Source organism: Cervus elaphus, chromosome 12 (genome assembly GCF_910594005.1).
Source record: "Cervus elaphus chromosome 12, mCerEla1.1, whole genome shotgun sequence".
In the NCBI taxonomy this organism is placed as follows: Eukaryota; Metazoa; Chordata; class Mammalia; order Artiodactyla; family Cervidae; genus Cervus; species Cervus elaphus.
Window position 1 is genome coordinate 82,090,328 of NC_057826.1, and position 23,540 is coordinate 82,113,867.

Consider the following 23,540-nt stretch of genomic DNA (forward strand, 5'->3'; position numbering starts at 1 on the left):
ACTGCCACTACCTCATTTTATTTTGCTTTAGTCAACCCAGCCTCAGATGCAGACAGGAAACACAACTCTAAATGCAGCATAAAACCTACTTAATACATCGATAGCAGACAATCCAGTTTTTAGAAGCTATCCTTGATTTAGTTTCTCTACCTCTAGATATACTGGGCCCCTGAAAGAAGCCTTAATTTGAAGGATTACTCTGGGAAATCCAGGTCTGTCCCTGACTATTTCAGCCACCCTAAATGTCTTCTCTTGGAAAATTACAATCAGTTACATATTATTTGTTTTTTTACTTCCATTTTAAATGTGAACACATTTTAGACATAACATAATGCATTCATTGCATTTATTTGCATCATTTCCTTCATTACTGGGTTAATTGGCACCTATGTTATCACAGTGTGAAAGACAGAAACAACCGCACAGATGTTGAGGTTAACAAACTTAAGGTTACCAAATGAGAAATGTGGGAGGGGAGGGATAAATCAGGAGCTTGGGATGAACATACATACACTACTATAGATAAGACAGATAACCGACGAGAACCTGCTGTATAGCACAGGGAACTCTACTCAATATTCTGTGATAACCTATGAGAGAGAAGAATCTAAAAAAGAATGAAAGGATATATGTATATGTATAACTGAATCACTTTGCCATACATAGGAAACTGGAGAAGGCAATGGCACCCACGCCAGTGCTCTTGCCTGGGAAATCCCACGGAAGGAGGAGCCCGGCGGGCTACAGTCCAAGGGGTCGTGAAGAGTTGGACACGACTGAGCGACTTCACTTTCACTTTTCCGTTTCATGCACTGGAGAAGGAAATGGCAAATCACTCCAGTGTGCTTGCCTGGAGAATCCCAAGGATGGGGGAGCCTGGTGGGCTGCCATCTATGGGGTCACACAGAGTTGGACACGACTGATGTGACTTAGCAGCAGCAGCAACACAGGAAACTAACACAATACAGTAAATCAACTATAAGAAAAGAGGGAGGATACACGCTACCATCTCCCTTCCCATAGTTATGCAAGACATCACTAATCCATGCAAGTGACACTCTGTGCTCCTGAGCCTTGCACACCAGAGACACACTCAACCAGAGCTGCTTGTTATGACTCATATATTGATTCTAAAGGGAGTAGATAGGATGATAAACAAGTGGTGTGCTCCAATACATATGGAGTCAATGGAAGGAAATAAATATTTAGCAGATTGGTGAAACAAGATGTAGAATGACAAGATGGCTGCTTTCAAATATCTGAAGGGGAAATGTGGAGCTTTCATTCAATGTGGTTCCAAAGGGTAGCCAGGCAACAATCATCCCAGGATGAATTACAGGGGCATTGTAAGAATGGCCTTATTACAAAGTGTAGGCATTGTGAAGAGGAAGGTGAAGCCAACCGCCTGGGTAAACACAGGAATGCTGGAGCTTGCTCTCTCCCTTCCTCCTACCCAACCCCAGATATACAACAGATTTTCCCTTTAATCCTTTGTTAACAAGTTCCACTGACTCATGGAATGTTCTCACTGCAATTTCTAAGAAACAGATACAGGTTCGGTTGCTGTTTAACAGCTTTGGGGGAGGGAGTATGCAGATGAAGGAGAATCTCTTTCATCAATATGCAAAAGGATGGGCTGGATTTATAACTTAAACAGGATTTGCATTTTCATGGATTAGTTTCCAGCTCTAAGACGTCTAATTCTAAAAACCTCTTGATGTTGGCCCCATACTAGTGTCTCAACATCCATGCAAGGTGCAACCAAAGGTCCTGACCACTCCTTTGGGACCCAGCTCTATCAATTTATGATCAGAGGCATCTGCTCAGAGGGTGAGAGAACTGTGCTACAAGGATTAAGACAGAGTCCCAGCATTTCTTGGAAAAGTCTTCGTCAATGTAAAAACACATTTGTTTGTTTTTAAAGGTACCAAATCGGTCACTTACATGAAGGGAAAAATTCTTTCATAGCCCCTGAGGCAAATGGCTGCTCTGAAATCAGCAGGCTGTGGTTATGTAACACCTCCTTTAATCTGATCCTTCTATTTTATCCTGCGACCCAGGGCAGATCATCCAACCTGGAGGCTCAATTCTTGAGTCTGTAGAATAATGACATCTGACCTTGCCCATCCTGACCAGACACATCACGAGGACAGAGGCAGTCTTTGAAGAAAGCTGAGCTTCTCAGGAGAGCGAAATGACAGGACTGGGTCTCATTATTGAATATTTTGCAATGGGTTTAAGTTTTACCCTTGCCTTTAAATCCTCAAAATTATTTACATTTAGACTAATCTGCTTTTTAGATGTTGAAATATATCCTGAGGCTTTTCTCTACTAATTACCTAGGATGACACTGGTGCGAATGCAAGGAAAGAAACTGCTTTTACATGAACATTTACACCTTCCAGAATGCTTAAGAGCAGGGGCAATGTTCTCCCTCAAACAATCTTTTCTTTTCCAAATCCTCAATTTCCCAGGAAAACACTCACAGAGACTTGATAACATGTGCCCCGCCCTACATCCTTCTTACTCTTTAGATACGGAGAGGATCACATGATCTAGCTGTCAGTCAGTGGTTCAGTCAGGTCCGACTCTTTGTGACTCCACGGACTGCAGGACACCAGGCTTCCCTGTTCATCACCAACTCCCAGAGCTTACTCAAACTCACGTCCATCGAGTTAGTGATGCCATCCAACCATCTCAACCTCTGTCATCCCTTTCTCCTCCCGCCTTAAATCTTTCCTAGCATCAGGGTCTTTTCTGCTGAGTCAGTTCTTCACATCAGGTGGCCAAAGTATTGGAGCTTCAGCTTCAGCATCAGTCCTTCCAATGAACAACCAGGACTGATCTCCTTTTGGATGGACTGGTTGGATCTCCTTGCAGTCCAAGGGACTCTCAAGAGTCTTCTCCAACACCACAGTTCAAAAGTATCAATTCTTCTGTGCTCAGTTTTTTTTTATAGTCCAACTCTCACATCCATACATGACTACTGGAGAAACCATAGCTTTGACTCTGTGGACCTTACTCGTCAAGGTGATATCTCTGTCTTTTTAATACACTGTCTAGGCTTGTCATAGCTTCTCTTCCAAGGAGCAAGCGTCTTTTAATTTCATGGCTGCAGTCACCATCTGCAGTGATTTTGGATACTAAGAAAATAAAGTCTGTCACTGTTTCCATTATTTCCCCATCTATTTGCCATGAAGTAGCATGGGACTGGATGTCATGATCTTTGTTTTCTGAATGTTGACTTCTAAGCCAACTTTTTCACTCTCCTCTTTCACTTTTATCAAGAAGCTCTTTAGTTCCTCTTCACTTACTGCCCTAAGGGTGGTGTCATCTATGTATCTGAGGTTACTGATATTTCTCCTGGCAATCTTGATTCGAGCTTGTGCTTCATCCAGTCTGGCATTTCACATGATGTATTCTGCATATAAGTTAAATAAGCAAGATGACAATATACAGCCTTGAGGTACTCCTTTCTTGATTTGGAACCAGTCTGTTGTTCCATGTCCAGTTCTAACTGTTGCTTCTTGACCTGCATACAGATTTCTCAGGAGGCAGATAAGGTGGTCTGGTATTCCCATCTCTTTAAGAATTTTCCACAGTTTGTTGTGATTCACACAGTCAAAGGCTGTGGTGTAGTCAATAAAGCGGAAGTAGATGTTTTTCTGGAACTCTCTTGCTTTTTCAATGATCCAATGGATGTTGGCAATTTGATCTCTGATTCCTCTGCCTTTTCTAAACCCAGCTTGAACATCTGGAAGTTCACAGTTCATGTCTGTTGAAGCCTGGTTTGGAGAATTTTGGGCATTCCTTTGCTAGGGTGTGAGATGAGTGCAATTATGCAGTAGTTTGAGCATTCTTTGGCATTGCCTTTCTTTGAGATTAGAGTGAAAACTGACCTTTTCTGGTCCTGGGGCCACTGCTAAATTTTCCAAATTTTCTAGCATATTGAGTGCAGCACTTTCACAGAATTGTCTTTTAGATTTGAAATAGCTCAACTGGAATTCTATCACCTCCACTAGCTTTGTTCATAGGGATGCTTCCAAAGGCCCACTTGATCTAAGGTACACAGATGTAGGTGTACTTTACACATATAATCCCACCCAAGAGTCTGTCTAGGATGACAGAAATCAGCAGGAAAAGAACAACCATTACTAGCCCCCTTCACTTCCTCCTGAGGTCATCCTCAACACAGCATGCCACAGCATGAAGGTACCACAGAACCCCAGCCTTTCTCCCAGGTCCCTGAGCAAACACGCTGGTCAGTCCAAATTACGTCTGACAATGTGTGGAAGCAGAAAGAACCCACACCGTCACATGCCATGCCTATATAAGGAGGCCTATCTGAAGAAATCTTCAGAAATGTAAACACGAGAAGGAAACAGTGACAATCACAAGTTATAGTCTAATTCCAATAGTCCCTCAAAGGTGTCAAGAAGTCTCATTAAATACAGTTGACAAACCAGGTGGGGATCCTGACTTGTCATGAGTTTCCATCATGGATATTGGTTGTTTTGGGCCATCCCAGACCCATTCTTCCTTCTTTTGGTTCAGCACCTGGATTTCCTTTCTGGGAATCTATTCTCCTCCTCTGCATGTAGCCTTGCTGGGGCTGTCAATCAGGACTCCCCCAACCCTTCTATCCCCAGCCAAGTGGTGGGCATGTGGCCTGTGCGGAGCCATGGGGCTCTTATTTCCAGGGCTCTGAGTCTTGGCTGGAGAAACCTGTTAAAATGTATCCACTGCAGCAACACCAGCAGCAGGCAAGCAAGTCCATCAGTTCTGTCCACCGGGATCCCTAGCTACTGCTTTGTATCTGTCCTTCACCCAACCTGCTCCCACACACTTCCTGTTGATTCTTAGAGCTACTGGATATCCTTCCAACAAAATCTTTTTGTGTTTGACCTAGCCAAAATTGGTGTCTGCCGCTTATGAAAAAAAGAAGAAGAATGCTAACTTACACAGATGTGCAGCTTGCTTCTTCAGATTCTGTACCTAGTTGAGGATTTCCAGGCTCAGCTAAGCCCTATGATCCTAAATGATTCCAAAGTGATTCTCTGCATATGAGTACATTCTCCCTAAAATCCTCTTGTGGCTCTATGGTCAATAATAAAGAGTATTAAAAAAAAAAAAGAGTAAGAGAGAGGCAAACTAGCAAGACTTAGAATAGTCCTATAATGGTGAAACTTATGTTAGCTCTAAATTTTACTTTTAGGAATGGAGACAAAACAGGAAAGAGAATCTAATGACTTTTTAAAGTATCATTTATATACAGTAGAATGCATAGATCACAAATGTACAGTTGATGGGTTTCGACAACTACATAAACTTGAGTAACAGCCATGCCAATTATTATCTGGAACATGACTATCATTCCACAAAGCTCTATCATGGGCCTTTTCAGCTATTCCTTCCCCACTCCCATAGGCAAACACTTCTGACTGCCATCAGTGTTGCCCAAATTTCCCTGTTCTAGAACAAAATATAAATGAAATCAGATAGTGCATAGGCTTGTATCTGGCTTACTCTGGTCAACACAGTGTTTCTGATATTCACCTGGATCGTTATACGTATCAGTAGAGTGTTCTTTATCATTGCTGAGTAATACTCCACTGTAAAAATGTAACACAGTGTGTTTATTCAGTCTCCTGTCGATGAAATAGTTGGGTTGTTTCCAGTTTGAAGCTATCATGAAAAAAGTTGCTGTGAACATTCTTAAATAAATATTTTTTATGGAACTATGATTGCTTTCATTGCTTTTGAATAAATGAATTTTCATTTAATGGTGAAGAAGTTTTGTATTAACAGCATGCAGAGAAACAACAATATAATTTTTCCAGGAGGGAAAATGGTGCCTATTTTCCACCTTTTTTTCTAGGATAGACTAGGTTTATAGGTACCTTTCTATTAAACCCTTATTCTTCCTTTTTAAGTTTCAGTCTCTCAATCTCCATAATTCTCATTTCTCTACCATTCTAAACAAATGTTTCTCTTTACCTTAAATTAAGCTAGCAAAAACCCTTAATATGCCTTCTTCATGACAATTTTTAAAAGGAAGAGCAAGCCCTATTCACTGGCTACCCTCTTTTTTAAAATTTGATTTTTAATTGGAGGATAATTACTTTTCAATATTGTGAAAGTTTCTACCACACATCAACAGGAATCAGCCACAGGCATACCCATGTCCCCTCCCTCTTAAAGATCCCTCCTACCTCCCTCCTTACTCCACCCCTCTAGATTCTTCCCAGTGGTTTTCCTATCTATCTATCCTAGTCTATCAGTCTATCCTAGTCTTATTTTCTCAGTTCCCACCCTCCCCCTGACTTCCTGCTGTGTTAAGCTGTGTTCACTGCTTCTCCCCCACCACTCCTTTCTTTATTTTTTCTTAAGAAGAGTTAAACTTTAATTACTCCGATAGTTTCTACAAGGAACACGGGTACGAAAGACTGGTCTGAAATGCTCACAACTCTACATATCTTTCTCCTGGCTTTCATATACATTGAAAGTAGAGATTCTGTAGCCAGATTCTGAGGTTTGAACCTGTCTCTATCACTTACTATCTGGGTGACCTTGGATAATTATTTAATGATTATCTACTTTGTTTCTTGTGTAAAGTGAGGCTGATAATAGGACTCACCTCACAGGGTTGTTGTAAAGATTAAATGAGTTAGCCTGGTACACAGTAAGTGCTTGCAACTCCTATTATCTCATTTGTCCCTCATTGTGGTGTATGTAATAGAACTTTATAAGCCACAATAGACTTTATTACTATTAGAGATGATATAAGGCACTATAACACTTTGGTGCCACCTCTTCTCAGGCTCCTTTCATCGTTGGGTCCCTTTCCCCTGCTTCTTTTTTTTTTTTTTCCCCTGCTTCTTTAACATGCATATACGCCAAACCTCCTTCCTGAGTCCCTTGTCCTCGTGATTCTATACTCTCTTGAAGGTCTCCATCACAGTGGCTTTAATTATCACACTAAAGACAATGACTTCAAATATAGGTCTACAACCCTAAGATATCTCCCTTAAATACCCCCAACTTTTGCTGGGGAGCTCAATACCATTCATTCATACTCAACTCATGTATAACACCAAAATCACTGTTTTGTTTTCCAAAGAGGTTGCTCTCGGGATTTCGCTTTGTCCTCAGTGGAGGTTTAGTTGCTAAGTCATGTTCAACTCTTGCGACCCCCAAGGACTGTAGCCCTCCAGGCTCCTCTGTCCATGGGATTCTCCAGGCAAGAATACTGGAGTGGGTTGCCATTTCCCTCTCCAAGGGATCTTCCCAAGTCAGGAATCGAACCTGGGTCTCCTGCACTGCAGGCAGATCCTTTACCAACTGAGCTACAAGGGAAGTCCCTTGTCCTCAAAGATACACTCAAATGCTGAGCAAACATGGCCTTGTTTTGCTGGGTATTCCTAGGCCTGGATAAAAGAGCTTCAGAATGGATCTGTTGGGGGGCAGAAAACTGGAAAACTCCTCTCCTTTCCCTTAGGCCTTCCCTGTCCACTCTGAAAAGTCCATGATGACTATGAACTGTCTGAGCAGGAGGGGCGGGCTGATGGAGCGAGAATTCCAGGAATGAATAAAGTTGCTTGAGTAAAACATAAACATCCTAATCCCAGGTCCACCAGCACCTGGCCCTAAGCCTTCCTTCCTCACATCATTCAGTTTTGATAATACTGTCCATGTTTACGACAGTCCTTGACCCCCGCACCAATGTGGTCTGTGCCAGGGCTAGACTTGCGAGGAGTCAGCAGCACTCCTTGGCGCCAACATTCCATCCCTGCCCCTCGGAGCTTTAATCAAGGAGAAGGAATAGTCTAAATGGCTCAGGGCCGTGTAACTGTTAGAAACTCTGTGTCACCTATAATATTCCCCAGAACCAAATCTACTCTTCTTGCAAGCAGCCTAATAAAAGTCACCTGAACTTACAGAAGGAAGACACACTCAGGGAATTCTCTCGAAGCTTCCTGCCTGTACTAGTCATTAGGGTGGTCACAGATATTTCACTTTTGCTTTGAGCACACAGCAGGATGGTACCTCCCTGCTGCCCTTGAAGTTAAACATGATGTGTCACTTGCTTTGGCTAATGAGATGTGAGCAGAAACAACACTGATCACTTCTGGGAGAAGTGTGAAGGATCCATGGGTGATTCATTTCTTCCCTTTCCTTGCCTCAGTGGAAGCAGAAGTTGAGCCCAGAAATGTGAAGGATCCATGGGTGATTCATTTCTTCCCTTTCCTTGCCTCAGTGGAAGCAGAAGTTGAGCCCAGAAATGTGAAGGATCCATGGGTGATTCATTTCTTCCCTTTCCTTGCCTCAGTGGAAGCAGAAGCTGAGATGTTGCTTCTATCAGCCTGGACCCCTGAATGAGCAGAACACATACTGCGTCACCCAGGTGATCTGAGCAAGAAACAAACTTGTTCTGTTCAGTCAGAAGGACTCAGGGGCTCTTTGTTCCTGCAGCTCAAGATACGCAGTCCTGACAGATACACTGGCCCTGGTCATACGACCAGTTGGCAAGCTCCAGGTTCTGACTCAGCCTCACTTCTGGCTTTTAGATTTGTGCTCTGTTTAGTTCAGCTCTTGGGGTCATATGGTGCATTAAAATACCAATACAAAGCTGTCCCCTGGTTTATGGATTAAGACTGATATTCACTCCAAAGAGCCCACAGTGACCCGGCAGAACTCTAGATTCTAGTTATGAAAACAGGTACAGTTTTCTCCAGTGCACCTAAACAAGACTCTACCTATTAAAGTGTCCTCTTCTAGCTACACTGACCATACAATTTATAGTCCAAAGTGATTTGGAGTGAAGGGGGACGAGGGTGACACATGAACTATCACTATACTGAGTAAACAGGCACACATAGACACTGGAATTCTACTTCTATCGTCTTTACGGTATTAAGTCAATGAGAAAAATTCCTAGAGGCATTATCTTAGGACAGATCACTATATCCAAGAAATGCAGTCAAAGGTCTAAGAAGAAGCATGTGGTGAAATTAATGTGTTTATCAGAGAGTGTACACTGCTTTTACTATTCTATGTGGCATTGGGCTGAATGAGTGCAGCTGTTCCCCTAAGTAGGCACATGTGAATAGCAACAGACATCCAAACAAAGCCAAGAGCCGAACGCAAAATCCAGCCATAAAATATGAACACCCTGCAGAAACATTAACAGCGTCTTCCTCCCACTGGTCAGCCTGGGAGTCATTTAAGAGGGAAGAGGACAAAATCAAGAAAACAATCTTAGCAGTAAGAAGAACTGTTTAAAGAAAGCCAAAATAAGTGCAGTTTCAGTGACTCTGGGATCCTCTCCTCCTAGGCATGTGAGACATATTAATGTCAGTAAATATTTTTAAAGAATGCTAAATTTTCTAGACAAAGTAACAAACACAGTGCAGAAGATGGTTGATTTCTTTAATCTGCTGCTGCTCTGCACTTTTCTTTTCTTTGTAAAACACCAGCAATTCTCACTGGCTCCTTCAAAATTTCAGTGGCTTATGGTGAAGAAGTAGATAATAATTACTGTAGAAGATTCTGTTTTTCTGTCTGTCCCACCTCCGCTTCCTGGGATGTGGGTTTCCCACCAGAGAGCTAGTCACATGACCTGAGTTAACCCAAGGACCACTGCCCCCAACCTAGGCCCTAAACTCATGTCCAGGGATGGGAATATGACCCAAAAAAGATCACAGTGTGGTTTTTCTGAGACCGAAGCCCTCATTAAGCATATTAGTTTCCTAGGCTGCCATAACAAATGACCACAAACTGGGTGGGTTAAAACAACAGAATTTATTCTCTGACAGTTCTGGAGGCTGGGAATTCAAACTCAAGGTGTTGGCAGGGCCCTGCTCCCTCTGCAATCTCTGCAGTAGAATCTTTCTGTTACTCCTCCTGGTTTCTGGCATTTTCCAGAAACCCTTAGTGTTCCCTGACTTGTAGCTGCATCGCTCTAAGCTCCGCCTTGGTGTCACACGGCCATCTTTCCTCTGTCTGTGCCTGGGTGTCCTCCATATGTGTGTCTGTGTCTCTTCTCTTTATATAAGGATACCAGTCATATTGGATTAAGGGCCCACCCTCATCCAGTATGACCTCTTCTTAACCTGAACCTTAATTACATGCAAAGACCTTATTTTCAGGTAAGTAAATTCATAGGTACCAGGGGTAGAAAAATTGGGGGACATAATTCAACCCATAGCACTAGATAAGAGAGTCTTCCTTACTATGATTGCAAGTTCAAAGCCATGTTAGCCTGTCCATCCACCTGAGAAGTAAGTAAACTGACCAAGAGATGGAGAAAGAGAGAAAAGCAGGCTCCTAATGTTATTGAATCCCTGGAATGCAGCCACATCTAAATCCCAGCCCCTCTCTTGGACTTCCCAGTAACAGGACCAACAAAGTATCTTTCTTGCTTAAATATAGGTAGGCTGGGTTTCCGTCACTTACAACCAAGAGTTCTAATCAATATATGCACCAGTGAATAATGCTGTATAATGTGAATCCAAATAGTTTGCCATATTTGGATGGGGATGAACAGGCGGACTATACATGAAAAAGACTGGCCATGAGTTGAAACTAAGTGATGGGTATATAGGAGGTTATTATCATATGATTATACTATTCTATCTATCTTTACATATGTTTGAAATTTTCCAAAATAAAAAGTTGAATCAGATGTTAATTACCCCTCTCCTACCTGAGGACTCACAATTAAAGTCCAGCCTGAGACAGGGCAAACAAAAGGACAGAAAAAGTAGAATCATACATAGGCAACAGCTGGCATCCACAGGCAATACTGATAATAGGTGAAAATATCGGCACGAGTTTTCTTTGTGGGGTGCAAAGAGCTTTTGATACTAGACTTGAGTCTACCAGGCTTGACAGGATCAGGTAGCTGGCAGGGGACCACGTGGAACTAAGCAGAGAGGGTTGGGTGATGTGGCTCCAGCTTCAGGGTAAACAATGGGGACAAACAGCGCATGGCTGGGGGAATTCACCTTGCCTCCCAGTGAACCACGGTAAGGCAGCTATTACTACCCACAGCCAACACAAAAGCAAGGATGCAGCTCAGACAAAAGAAAGGGTTACTTCTCCAAGTGCTCACTGCCAAGTACTGTTGCCCTGACATAAGAATATATTTCACAGTTCACAAAACACTTATGATTCTGTGCCTTAATTTAAGCCAGAGTCACCACCTCTTCTGAGATCCTGCCTCCCTCTTGGATTAGAGTTTCTCAACCCCAGCTGCCCATCAGAATGACTTGTGATCTTAAAAAAAAATCTCCATCCCCAGGCTGCACCCCAAATCAATTAAATCACAATCTCTGGGAGTGGTACCCAGGCCTCAGTATTTCTAGAAGGCTCCCCAGTGATTCTAATGGGCAGTGGTCATGAGACCACTTTGAGAATCCAATCCAAGCTACAGACACTTCTCTGAGACAAATGTGCAGACAAAAATAATTCCACATCCCATTTCAGAGCAGACATCCACCCCGCCTCCCTCTTCCCATGGCCTTACACCTAGGCACGACTTCTCACGTGTGGACACAGATTCTATAACGGAATCAGCTCAACTCACTATGGCCCCAAAACCAAAACATAAAACAGAAGCAACATGGTAAAAACTTAATAAAGACTTTAAAAATGGTCCTCATCAAAACAAAACAAACAGCAAAGGGAAGTGACTCCAAGATCTAGAACAATGCTGACGAGCTCTGCAATAGTTGCCTACCACACTTCCTCTTTGGAAACTGCATTCGAGGCTCCCCCAGCACAAAAGCCAAACAACTGTCAGTCCCACAACTCTACATGCTCTCTTAAGCCATTATACCAGCCCTTGCAGCAGAAACCAAGGAAAAGGGAAACTATCCTTGCTCACTCCTCACAGGTTTAGCTTGAATCTCTTGCTTCTACTCATTTCTCGAGCCTTGTTCTGTCTCACTCATCCTGCCATCCTCAGATGCTGCTTGCTCCAATCAAAGCCTCTCCCATCTGACTAAAGATCCAGCTGTCACCTGAGAGCTATTACTACCAGCTCCTCCTTGCATGCCACTCTAGCCAGCATCACACCAGTTCCTCCAGCAACAACGAAAAGGCAACAGGGTTGGAGAACAGACAAAACTGATTCCTGTGGACAGGACTGGGGCTACTCTTACCTTCTGCAAATGGTTCCCATTCATAAAAACGGCCCATGAACGGCTTGTTGTTGTAGGATGCACACTGTACCTCCCAGATACTTCTACTGCTTTCTGGACACACCTAATAAAGCAGATATTAAATATGCAATTAGCATCCATATCTTTTCATGGCCCAAGCCAAATCCCATGAGGCCTCACCAATGTTAAATGCCTGTACTTCCCCACTGAAACCTGGGTTTCTAAAAATGTGCTGATCACCTACATCAAAAATTTTAAGTGCAGATCCCAAAGCTTCACTCCAAGTTTACTAAATCAAATCTTTGGAAGGACACTACATTTTTAACATGCTTCCCATGTGAAGTTTTTGCATACCATAATTTGAAAACTACTGACCTAAACCTGCTCTTAACAAGGATGTCTGTTTGCCTCCCTCAGAGAGCCACCCATTTGCATCTGTTTGACTTTGCTCATGCCATTCTTGTGCATGGGGTAATATTCACAGCGAACACGGACACCACTTTTCCCACCTGCAGCACTATTTTAAGCATGCTAACTAGGGCTTCCCAGGTGGTGCTAATAGTAAAGAACCTGCCTGCCAGTGCAGGAGATGTAAGACCTACGGGTTCAATCCCTGGGTTGGGAAGATCCCCTGGAAGAGGGCATGGCAATCCACTTCAGTATTCTTGCCTGGAGAATCCCACGGACAGAGGAGCCTGGTGGGCTAAGTCTACAAGGTCACAAGGAGTTAGATAAGACTGGGGCGACTTAGCATGTATGCACATATTAACTAATTTAATCCTCATGATGACCAATGTTACTGATATTTTTACAGATTTGTTTCTACTAGTGAGCAAACTGAGGCATGAAGCAGTCACACAGCCAGTGAGGGCAGAGGCTGAATTGAACCCCAAGAAGTCTAGTGCCCACCAGGCTGCCTGTCAGTCTAAATTCTCTCTACCGTCTAATGCAGGATGGTGCATCTTATTTTGTCTAAACTCTCTTCACTATCTACTGCGGGAGATCTGAGCCTTCAGCCTACAGAAGAGCCATTCAGAGAGCTCCTGGGAAGTGCAGACTCGTGGATCCCTCCCTCAAGGATTCAGTGAGTCTGGCGTGAGGTCCAGCAATCTGTAGTTTGTTAATTTATCCAGTTGATTCTGATACACTAGTCTACTCAGGTTTAATATCCAGCTGCTTCTGGCTTATTTCTTTCTTATTTATAAATGGTGAACATGAGTAAAATGGGACATAAATGTGAAATAAGATCAGAATCTCCTATTCAAATTGTGGATAAGGTAGGTTCTAGCTTTTTAAACCCAGCACACTCTAAGGTGAAGGGTGTGTGCCTCTGTGTGTGTGTGTCTGTATTTTAATAATCAGACAGGAAAGGAATGCAGCCACTTATATATTTAAAGCCCTGTATAGAGGTCTCTGAAGTAAAGTGCTAATACAATAGATCAAGTCCTACAGGATTTGAAGGAAATCTACTATATGTATCAGAAACATCAGGTCTCCTGGAAGATGAGGGAACAGGCGGAGGAATGAAACCAGGTGGAAGGAAAAACATCCCCTGCTTGATGAAGGGCAGTGGGGGAGGCTGCTGGGACAAACACGCAGGGTGGTCATAACCCTACTGCAGCCTGAGCCAAACCATATGGAACAAGAAACCATGTGAAGTAGAACATGATGGAATCTGGGCCGGGGGAAGGGGGCCAGGTGGTTGGGCAGGGTGCGCTGAGCTCTGACAATGGGTGAGAAGCTGACAGGCTGGGGAAAGCTGTCTCCAGGGGCTGTGGAAGCCAAGCTGCTGGCGGTCCCGGAACCGTGTAGGCTTCCAGCAAAACCAGCTGCCTCCATGAAGGATTTGGGGTTAAGATGCTTTTTACAACCCTTTGGCCAGAACGAGAGTTCAACTAGGATGAGATCAGCTGGGCAGCTTAGAAGCAGGCACTGTCCTTTCAGTGAGAAAGACTAGCTAAGGGGATTGTTAAAAATACAGATTCTCAGGCTTCACCCCATGGAGGATAAGGAAGAGGGCCAGGCATCTACACTTGGAGTGCCACCCCTCTGGTGATCCTGGGCCAGCCAGCCTGGCACCAGATCATGCAGCCACAAGTAAGAGCCACTCCCAGGCCTCAATCACACTCCAAATGATTTAACATGCAATCAGAGTGTGAGAGCGGAAGAAAAGCAAGTACAACTCCTTTAATTTAAAGATGAGGAAACAGAGGCATGGAGAGGTGGGTCACCCTGCCAATCATCCCACAGTGATACAGAGACAGAGCCCAGAATGCTGAACACCCACCCTGGCCATCACTAGAAACTTGAGATCCACTGCTGGGTGGCAGGTTTTCGTCATGGAAAGAGACTAGAACAAATGGGCCAAAAGCCCTGTTCCTCAAATAACCACGCCTACATAAAGCCAAGCTGCTCTGAATGAGGCTCCAGCCAGGAGCCACCCTAATTAACCTGGTGGCAGTTACCAGCATCAGAAGCTGTACACCGTAAAAACTCAGCCAGGCTGTTTAACCTCTTTATAATTTTATTCTTTTTTTAGTTTTGGCTGTGCTGGGTCTTTGTTGCTGTGTGGACCTTTCTCTAGTTGCAGAGAGCTTCCTGGATCAGGGATCAAACTCTTGTCTACTGCCTTGGCAGGCAGATTCTTTACCACTGAGCCACCAGGGAAGCCCAAAAGTTTAGCTATTCTTAACATCACCATCACCACTATCATTTGGCAGCAAAATAGTGCCAAAAAGCTGGACCACGAAACAACACATCTTCGGAATCATTTTGAATTATTTGATGCTTGATAATCTAAATGTATATTTCATGACATGGAAAGCAGTCCACAATCTACTAAGTGAAAAAAAAGTGATTATGTGTGTGTGTGGTTGCGGGGAGGTCTGTGTGTGTGGAGAGAGTGAGAGAGATTAAAATGGTTATCCCTGGAAGATGGGTTATAGATGTTTTCTTTTTATAATTAACTCGGTTTATTTGTATTATCTAGTTTTTCTGCAATATTTAACATTTATGTAATACAAATGTATCACTATTGAGCTCTTCCAAATACAAAGCCATGCAAAGCTGGAACGGCTCAATACTGTTAACATTTTTGCAGGGTTTTTAATGCTAATGCCTGGTGCTTTTATTATATCCATATGCATCTGCCAAGTCTACCAACCACCTGTGATAGGTCATTCAGGATACCCTGTCTCAGATCAACAAGTTTTTTATATCTGAGTGTGGCCCCAGTTACCTCCTGAGGCCAGGGTGCTTAAAGTGACTTCTGACCCACAGTGAGGGGTCAGGTGCTAAAACAGCAAATCCACCTGTGGTTACCAGGAAGCAGATGAGCCCAGAGATTGACTATGGTACCCAGTGATCACCTGGCATGGGAAGATGCAGCAGGAGGTTAACAAGGTGCCCTGAGAGATGACCCACAGGATGCCAGGTGAGTTGTCAGTGAAAGTCAGAACACCACTTCCTGAGGAGGGGAGAGACCTGGTCAGAAAAATGCAAGCCTCACGGAGTCCAGATATGGAAGTGGGTTATTGAGACAGAATTACCGTATAGGTGAGGAACATAGATGCCTGGGGTGATAATGATGATGATGGTGTTAAGAACAGCTACATTTGGGGGCTTCCCTGGTGGCTCAGTGGTAAAGAATCTGCATGCCAATACAGGAGACAAGGGTTTGATCCTTGGTCCAGGAAGATCTCCACGACTAGAGAAAAGCCCACACAGCAACAAAGACCTAGCACAGCCAAAAATTAAAAAAGAATAGAATTATAAAAAAGAAGAGCTAACTTTTGTCGACACTCACCAAATGTCTGCTATTCCACCATATGATTTATGTATATTTGCTCACTTAATCTGCACAACCACTCACATCCATTTCATAGATGAGGAAGAGGAGGCAAAGAAAAGTTAAATGAGCTGGCCAAGGTCACAGGGCAGGTGGCGAAGTCAGGATTTAACTCTAGAACTCATGACAGTAACCACTCTGCCAAGGTGCCATCGAGACCATGCGGACTGCATAGTCAATCTGTAATGGATCCTCAGACAAGAGAGCCGTAAGCTCCTCTTGCTTACTGTCAGGGGACATCCTGGAGAACAGGTTCAGATTCGGCCTCTGAGGCCTGCTGGAGTGGCCCCAGTAACAGACTAGGGAGCTGAAGATTGAGGATGAAAACCAAGGAGGGCTGGGGAATTTCTGTTTCATGTCTCTTCTGTAGATTACATCTGTTTGTACTTGTCATACTATTATCAGTGTACGATCTCCTCTCATTTTAACAGACTCTCTGAAGTTAAAACTTCCAGGTTACAGATCATTTTACATTTGTTACCCTTTAAGTGGGTTGTTTCCTGATGCCATAGACTGAGTCACCCTCACCTTATCAGTAATTGTCTCTATATTACACTGCGAGTTGGCTTGGGGCAGATTTCCTGCTAATCCTTTCCATGGGCACAGATCCTTATAATCTTCAGGCCAGAAAACTGAAGCAAGGGAAAAGCCATGGAGATAGAGATCAGGCTCACTCAGGATGGGGCCAGCTAAGACTGGAGCTTTACAGCCAAAGAATGCCCCTGGGAGATAACCTCCCTTCAAATGACTCTCTTCCATCCCAAAGAAGGAGGGATATTCCCACCGGCCTCTATGGGAAGCAGAATAAAGATGTACTTTAATATAATGAGAAGAATCTTTATAAAGCACTTGAGGCCCTATCCAAAGTTCCATCTAGACAATTGCTTGGAGTTGCTATGAGTCACAAAAATTATTATGGAAACTCTGGCTATGTTTCTAGTGACCCTAGTTAATCTGAGATGACAACTGCCCATACATAACTTCACTGCTCAAGAGGTCCCTGTCAGTGATCACACAATTACCTTTCACTAATTAAGTATTTCAGTTCCCCAGGAGACTGAAGAATATCATCCTTGATGAAGATAACACCAAGGAACATGACCTTGGGGTCTGCCTGAGTCCAATACGCACTACTTCTTCTTTTTTTTTTTTTTTCTTTTTTAGCTTTTGCATTGCTCTGGATTCAATCAAAAGACCAGCTACCATAGCAACACATGATGTATTTAACATCACCACAGTGAAAAAAATCTAAAGAACAAGCTCTAGAATATGTCCTTGCACTGCCATGAGAAAGTGCCTATGTGACCTTGGGAAAAGTACTCTGCTCCTCTAAAAGAGCCTAAATGACTGCATTTCAATCCCAAACCCTATGCTACTGCCCCCAACCCTGGAATTCCACGAGGAGTAAATTAGTAATATATTCAAGTTTGTAGCTCATAGTAAGGCAATACATGTTAGCTGAATTGAAATCTAAGAAGACATTAAAGATGAACCCAGCAGTTCCAGAAGCTCTAAGTGCCCAACAGGTAGGTGTTCTCTTCTACAGATGGAAGATGGGCTTTGTTTCCCAGCCGTAGAATTGTACAACCACAGATCAAAATTTCTTACAAGTGATTCAGCACAGTTTTCAAATATGTTTAATAACTGCTTTCCCAAGTCACTTGGAACAAACTCAACTTTGCAATAATGCTGCCACCTCCCACCACCTCCAGAGCCCTCTAGACTCAGCGAATTGGTTTTTCCAAAAGAGCCTGGTAAAGGCTTTGGATTTAAAAAACAAATAACTGAGGTTTTCTCCATTCTCAGACACTTTTTTTTTTCCTATCCAAGTTCATACTGTTTTCCTAGAGAAAGGAGTTTCCCTCTTATTCAGTAAGTGCATCAAAGACCCAAAGGATGTTTCACCCAAGAGAACCCTATTTCTTAAATACTCTGTACACATGTCTATACAAACCTAGGTTTATCCCAGGAATGTTTGTTTATTTCTCCCTCTTTAGATTATTCATGTATCTCTAGATCTGTAAGAAGAATATCTCTAAAAGAGAATATCCTTTTTATAACTAACCAGGAAGTATGTGGGAAAAAGTAAACTTTTAAATTCAAAGCTCCTACTCCCCCAAGGAGCACAAATTTTACAGTGGCTACTTTAGGAATCTTATTAATAAGCCCGGTTTCCCTCCCCTCTGCCATCTGCTGAGGCAAGACGTGAAAATCCTTCAAAGGCAAACAGTCACTGTGCCCTTGCTATGATTGCAATTATTGAGGATGCAAAGAAAAATCCCTCAAAATAGTCTCCTGCAAAGATTTCATAGGCCAAGGTAAAATAAAGAAAGAAAGAAACCAAAACATGTAATGCCATGGGAAGAATTTGGTAAACCACTTAGGCACTGCATTTCTAATCTTGAAAAATAAGGAGTTGACTGATCCTTCCAAACATTGACAAATCAACAAAACAAAAAATTATTAATATACTATATATAATAAAAATATAACTGAAAATAAAATGTGGCTAAGAGAGATCACCAGAGTGGACATAAGGGGGTCATTTTTTTATCTTTCAGATTGAGGAGTCAACAGAGAAAATTTGAAGCTGCTATATGAAGAAGCAGAGGTGTTGGTACACTATTTCAAGTTATGGAGAAATTTAAATTTTAAATGATTGACTGTAATTACATCTTGAGAGAGGGACGAAGATATACCTCTCTTACTGCCACTGTGATATTCCTTCCTATTTGTACTTCTTTTTGTAATCATGAAAAGCGACAGCTGTGAATAAAAATCTCAGTATTTAAAAACTAAGATCATGGCATCCGGTCCCATCACTTCATGGCAAATAGATGGGGAAACAATGGAAACAGTGACAGACTTTATTTTCTTGGGCTCCAAAATCACTGCAGATGGCGACTGCAGCCATGAAATTAAAAGACACTTGCTCCTCAGAAGAAGAGCTTTGACAAGCCTAGACAGCATATTAAAAAGTCAGAGATATCACCTTGCCAAGAAAGGTCCGCATAGTCGAAGCTATGGTTTTTCCAGTAGTCACATATGGATGTGAGAGCTAGACAATAAAGAAGACTGAGCACTGAAGAATTTTGGTGCTGGAGAAGACTCTTTAAAGTCCCTTGGACTGCAAGGAGATCAAATCAGTCAATCCTAAAGGAATTCAACCCTGAATATTCATTGGAAGGACTGATGCTGAAGCTCCAATAATTTGGCTACCCGATGCAAAGAACTGAATCATTGGAAAAGACCCCGATGCTGGGAAAGATTGAGAACACGAAGAGAAGGGGGCATCAGAGGATAAGATGGTTAGATAGCATTACTGACTCAATGGACATGAGCTTGAGCAAACTCTGGGAGATGGTGATGGACAGGGAAGCCTGGTGTGCTGCAGTCCATGGTGTTACAAAGAGTCAGACACGACTGAGCAACTGAACAACAACATATTTATGGGTGTGATTCATACATTCATATCTCACACATAAGTCGGTATGAAATTTATTTGAATATTTATGTTTAATGTATCTAATATTTACATGTTTATAAATACTATATATACAAGGCCACTATTCACAAAATATTCATATACATATTTCATAAATATCTGTTAGTTGCTCAGTTGTGTCCAACTCTTTGCAACCCCATGGACTGTAACCCACCAGGATCCTCTGTCCATGGAATACTCCAAGCAAGAATACTGGAGTGGATTGCCATTCTCTTCTCCAGGGGATTTTCCCAACCCAGGGATCAAACTCAGGTATCCCACATTGCAGGCAGATTCTTTACCGTCTGAGCCACCAGAAGGCCCATTTCATACACACACACATACACACACACACATATATACACACATATATTTCTATGGAAAATTCTGAGTGGTCTGAGACGATGAAGGCAGAGTGCTGCAAACAGCACTGACACTCACATGTATTTCTCAGATAAGGCGGCTGGTGCCAAGTTCATGACAGGAGAAACCTAAGTTGAGCCCTGAAGTTAGAGAACTTGTTTATCCAGTAACTGGCCCCATAGTTCCTGGTACATTTTACACCTCACAGAACTGCACTGACTTCTTAATGTGGCCCATTTGCAAAGTTTGTCCTTAAACTGCATGCGGGAAGTTGTTTATCAGTTCCTCTCTCATTTCATAGAAGAGTAGCAATGGGACAGAATTAAAATCTGCCTAAAGAAGGCCTAGCTATATTTGAGATTTGTCCAACATCCTCCCTTCATTTTCACTTACTTTGAGCCAGAAACAACTCTGCATGTGGATAAATCCATTGTCAGAAGTCAGTCCCACCCAAGGGAAATTTACTGGAGAGTCACTGATACCACAACTCATCACAGCCGTTTTTTGCTAAAAGCTGCTTTTTAGCCCCAGAGGTTTTTCCCCTCAAAACACTAAGTGCATTCTGTCTAAACTCAGGATCATGCCTCCTTTGTCAGCAAAGCCCTTTAAAAACTCAAAACCTTGTCCCCGCCTTGCACCTGGTGACTCGCTGCGGCCTCCGTGATCCAGAAGGAGCCTGTGTGTCAGCGTCCTCTCCAGGGAGGAAGCACTGAGCTCAGAGTGCTTAAGAGAAGGAAGAGGGAGAGAGACATCTAGGGCTCCAGGACAAGCAGCATAAGATGTCTTGGTTGGTTAATTATGTTGCAAATAATAATAATACAAAACCCTAGAAACAGCTAGCAGAAAAGAGCTGTATTTTTACCGCATCTCCTCAGACACCAGGAGAGACTATGGTTTGGTTTTCTCCTTCCCACGTGTCACCCCTATAAAGAAAGACTCTAGTCCTTTTGTTCCCAAGTCTTGACCTTCAGTGAGCATATATTTAAAATGGAAAACCAACAAGGACCTAATGTATTGCACAGGGAACTCTCATCAATATTATGTGGCAGCCTAGATGGGAGGGGAGTTTGGGGGAAAATGGATACATGTATATATGTGACTGAATCCCTTTGCTGTTTACCTAAAACGATCACAACCGTGTTAATCGGCTATACTCCAATACAAAATAAAAAGTTTAAAAATAAAACAAGAAATGGATCTGTTTACACGATGTTTGAATACTAATTATTTTTAGCCATAGTTGAGAACGTGTCCAGGGCTGTGGATAAACCATGTTCACCTCCCAGTGTTGCTCCTTCACTGCCGAAGATATATTTGCAGGTGAAGTCACCGCTCAAGCAAAAGCATCTCATTCCACTGAGAGGTCCTCCAACATCCCTTCTTGTTTCTCAGCCCTTACTGGAGCCTGAAAGGATTCTCGTAACTCTGCCACTCCCCCTTTCTAGAAAACTCTCCTCTCTGCTGAATCACCTGCACTCCTTCAGGAGGCCTTCACTTCACGTCACTTCACTTCACCTAAGCCAGGTTCACTTCCACTGTCTGGAGATTTCAAAGGATCTACACAGCATGTAGAGTGGTGCCTGAGCTCTGCACTTGTTCTTCAGTTCAGTTCAGTCGCTCAGTCGTGTCCGACTCTTTGCGACCCCATGGACTGCAGCACGCCAGGCTTCCCTGTCCATCACCAGCTCCTAGAGCCTGCTCAAACTCATGTCCATTGGGTCGGTGATGCCATCCAACCATCTCATCCTCTGTCATCCCCTTCTCCTCCCACCTTCAATCTTTCCCAGATTCAAGATTTTTTCTAATGAGTCTGCTCTTCGCATCAGGTGGTCAAAGTGTTAGTGCTTCAGCTTCATCATCAGTCCTTCCAATGAATATTCAGGACTGATTTCCTTTAGGATGGACTGGTTAGATCTCCTTGCAGTCCAAGGGACTTTGAAGTGTCTTCTTCAGCACCACAGTTCAAAAGCATCAATTCTTTGGTGCTCAGCTTTCTTTATGGTCCAATGCTCATATCCATACATGACTACTGGAAAAACCAGAGCTTTGACTAGGTGGACCTTTGTCGGCAAAGTAATGTCTCTGCTTTTTAATATGCTGTCTAGGTTGGTCATAGATTTTCTTCCAAGGAGCAAGCATCTTTTAATTTCATGGCTGCAGTCACCATCTGCAGTGATTTTGTAGCTCAAGAAAATACAGTTTGTCACTGTTCCCATTGTTTCCCCATCTATTTGCCATGAAGTGATAGGACCAGATGCCATGATCTTAGTTTTCTGAATGTTGAGTTTTAAGCCAGCTTTTTCACTCTCCTGTTTCATATTTATCAAGAGGCTCTTTAGTTCCTCTTCCCTTTCTGTCATAAAGGTGGTGTCATGAGCATATCTGAGGCTATTGATATTTCTCCCAGCAATCTTGATTCCAGCTTGTGCTTCATACAACCCAGCATTTTGCATTATGTACTCTGCACACAAGTTAAATAAGCAGGGTGACAGCCTTGACGTACTCCTTTACCAATTTGGAACCAGTCCGTTGTTCCATGTTCAGTTCTAACTGTTGCTTCTTGACCTGCATACTGATTTCTCAAGAGGCAGGTGAGGTGGTCTGGAATTACCATCTCTTTAAGAATTTTCTACAGCTTGTTTTGATCCACATAGTCAAAGGCTTTAGCATAGTCAGTGAAGGAGAAGTACACGTTTTTCTGGAATTCTTTTGCTTTTTCTATGATTCAACGGATGTTGACAATTTGATCTCTGGTTCCTCTGCCCTTTCTAAATATAGCTTGAACATCTAGAATTTCTTGGTTCACGTACTGCTTGAAGAATTTTGAGCATGACTTTGCTAGTGTGTGAGATGAGTGTAATTGTGTAGTAGTTTGGACATTCTTTGGCATTGCCTTTCTTAGGGATTGGAATGAAAACTGACCTTTTCCAGTCCTGTGGCCACTGCTGAGTTTTCCAAATTTGCTGATATATTGAGTGCAGCACTTTCACAGCATCATCTTTTAGGATTTGAAAGAGCTCAGCTGGAATTCCATCACCCCCACTAGCTTTGTTCATAGAGATGCTCCCTAAGGCCCATTTGACCTTGCACTCCAGGATGTCTGTCTGGCTCTAGGTGAGTGATCACACCATCATGGTTATCTGGGTCATGAAGATCCTTTTTGTATAGCTCTTCTGTGTATTCTTGTCACCTTTTCTTAATATCTTCTGCTTCTGTTAGTTCCATACCATTTCTGTCCTTTATTGTACCCATCTTTGCATGAAATGTTCCCTTGGTATCTCTAATTTTCCTGAACAGATCACTAGTCTTTCCCATTCTATTGTTTCCCTCTATTTCTTTGCAGTGATCATTTAGAAAGGCTTTCTTATCTCTCCTTGCTATTCTTTGGAACTCTGCATTCAGATGGATATATCTTTCCTTTACTTCTTTGTCTTTCATTTCTTTTCTTTTCTCTGCTATTTGTAAGACCTCCTCAGACAACCATTTTGCCTTTTCGCATTTCTTCTTCTTAGGGATGGTTTTGATCACCACCTCCTGTACAATGCTACAAACCTCTGTCCATAGTTCTTCAGGCACTCTGTCTACCAGATCTAATCCCTTGAATCTATTTGTCACTTCCACTGTATAATCGTAAAGGATCTTATTTAGGTCATACCTGAATGGTCTAATGGTTTTCCCTACT

At 42.7% G+C, this 23,540-nt stretch overlaps 1 protein-coding gene across 5 annotated transcripts in view; it reads right to left on the minus strand.

Annotated features, from left to right (window-relative positions):
• The window catches only part of THSD4 (thrombospondin type 1 domain containing 4), a 639,243-nt gene that overhangs the window by 486,082 nt on the left and 129,621 nt on the right, over positions 1-23,540 (minus strand). For all 5 annotated transcript variants that reach the window (XM_043919742.1, XM_043919743.1, XM_043919744.1 and 2 more), the window contains one exon: positions 12,165-12,267. In XM_043919742.1, the coding sequence (XP_043775677.1) occupies positions 12,165-12,267 (103 nt within the window). The remainder of the gene's footprint in view (positions 1-12,164; positions 12,268-23,540) is intronic.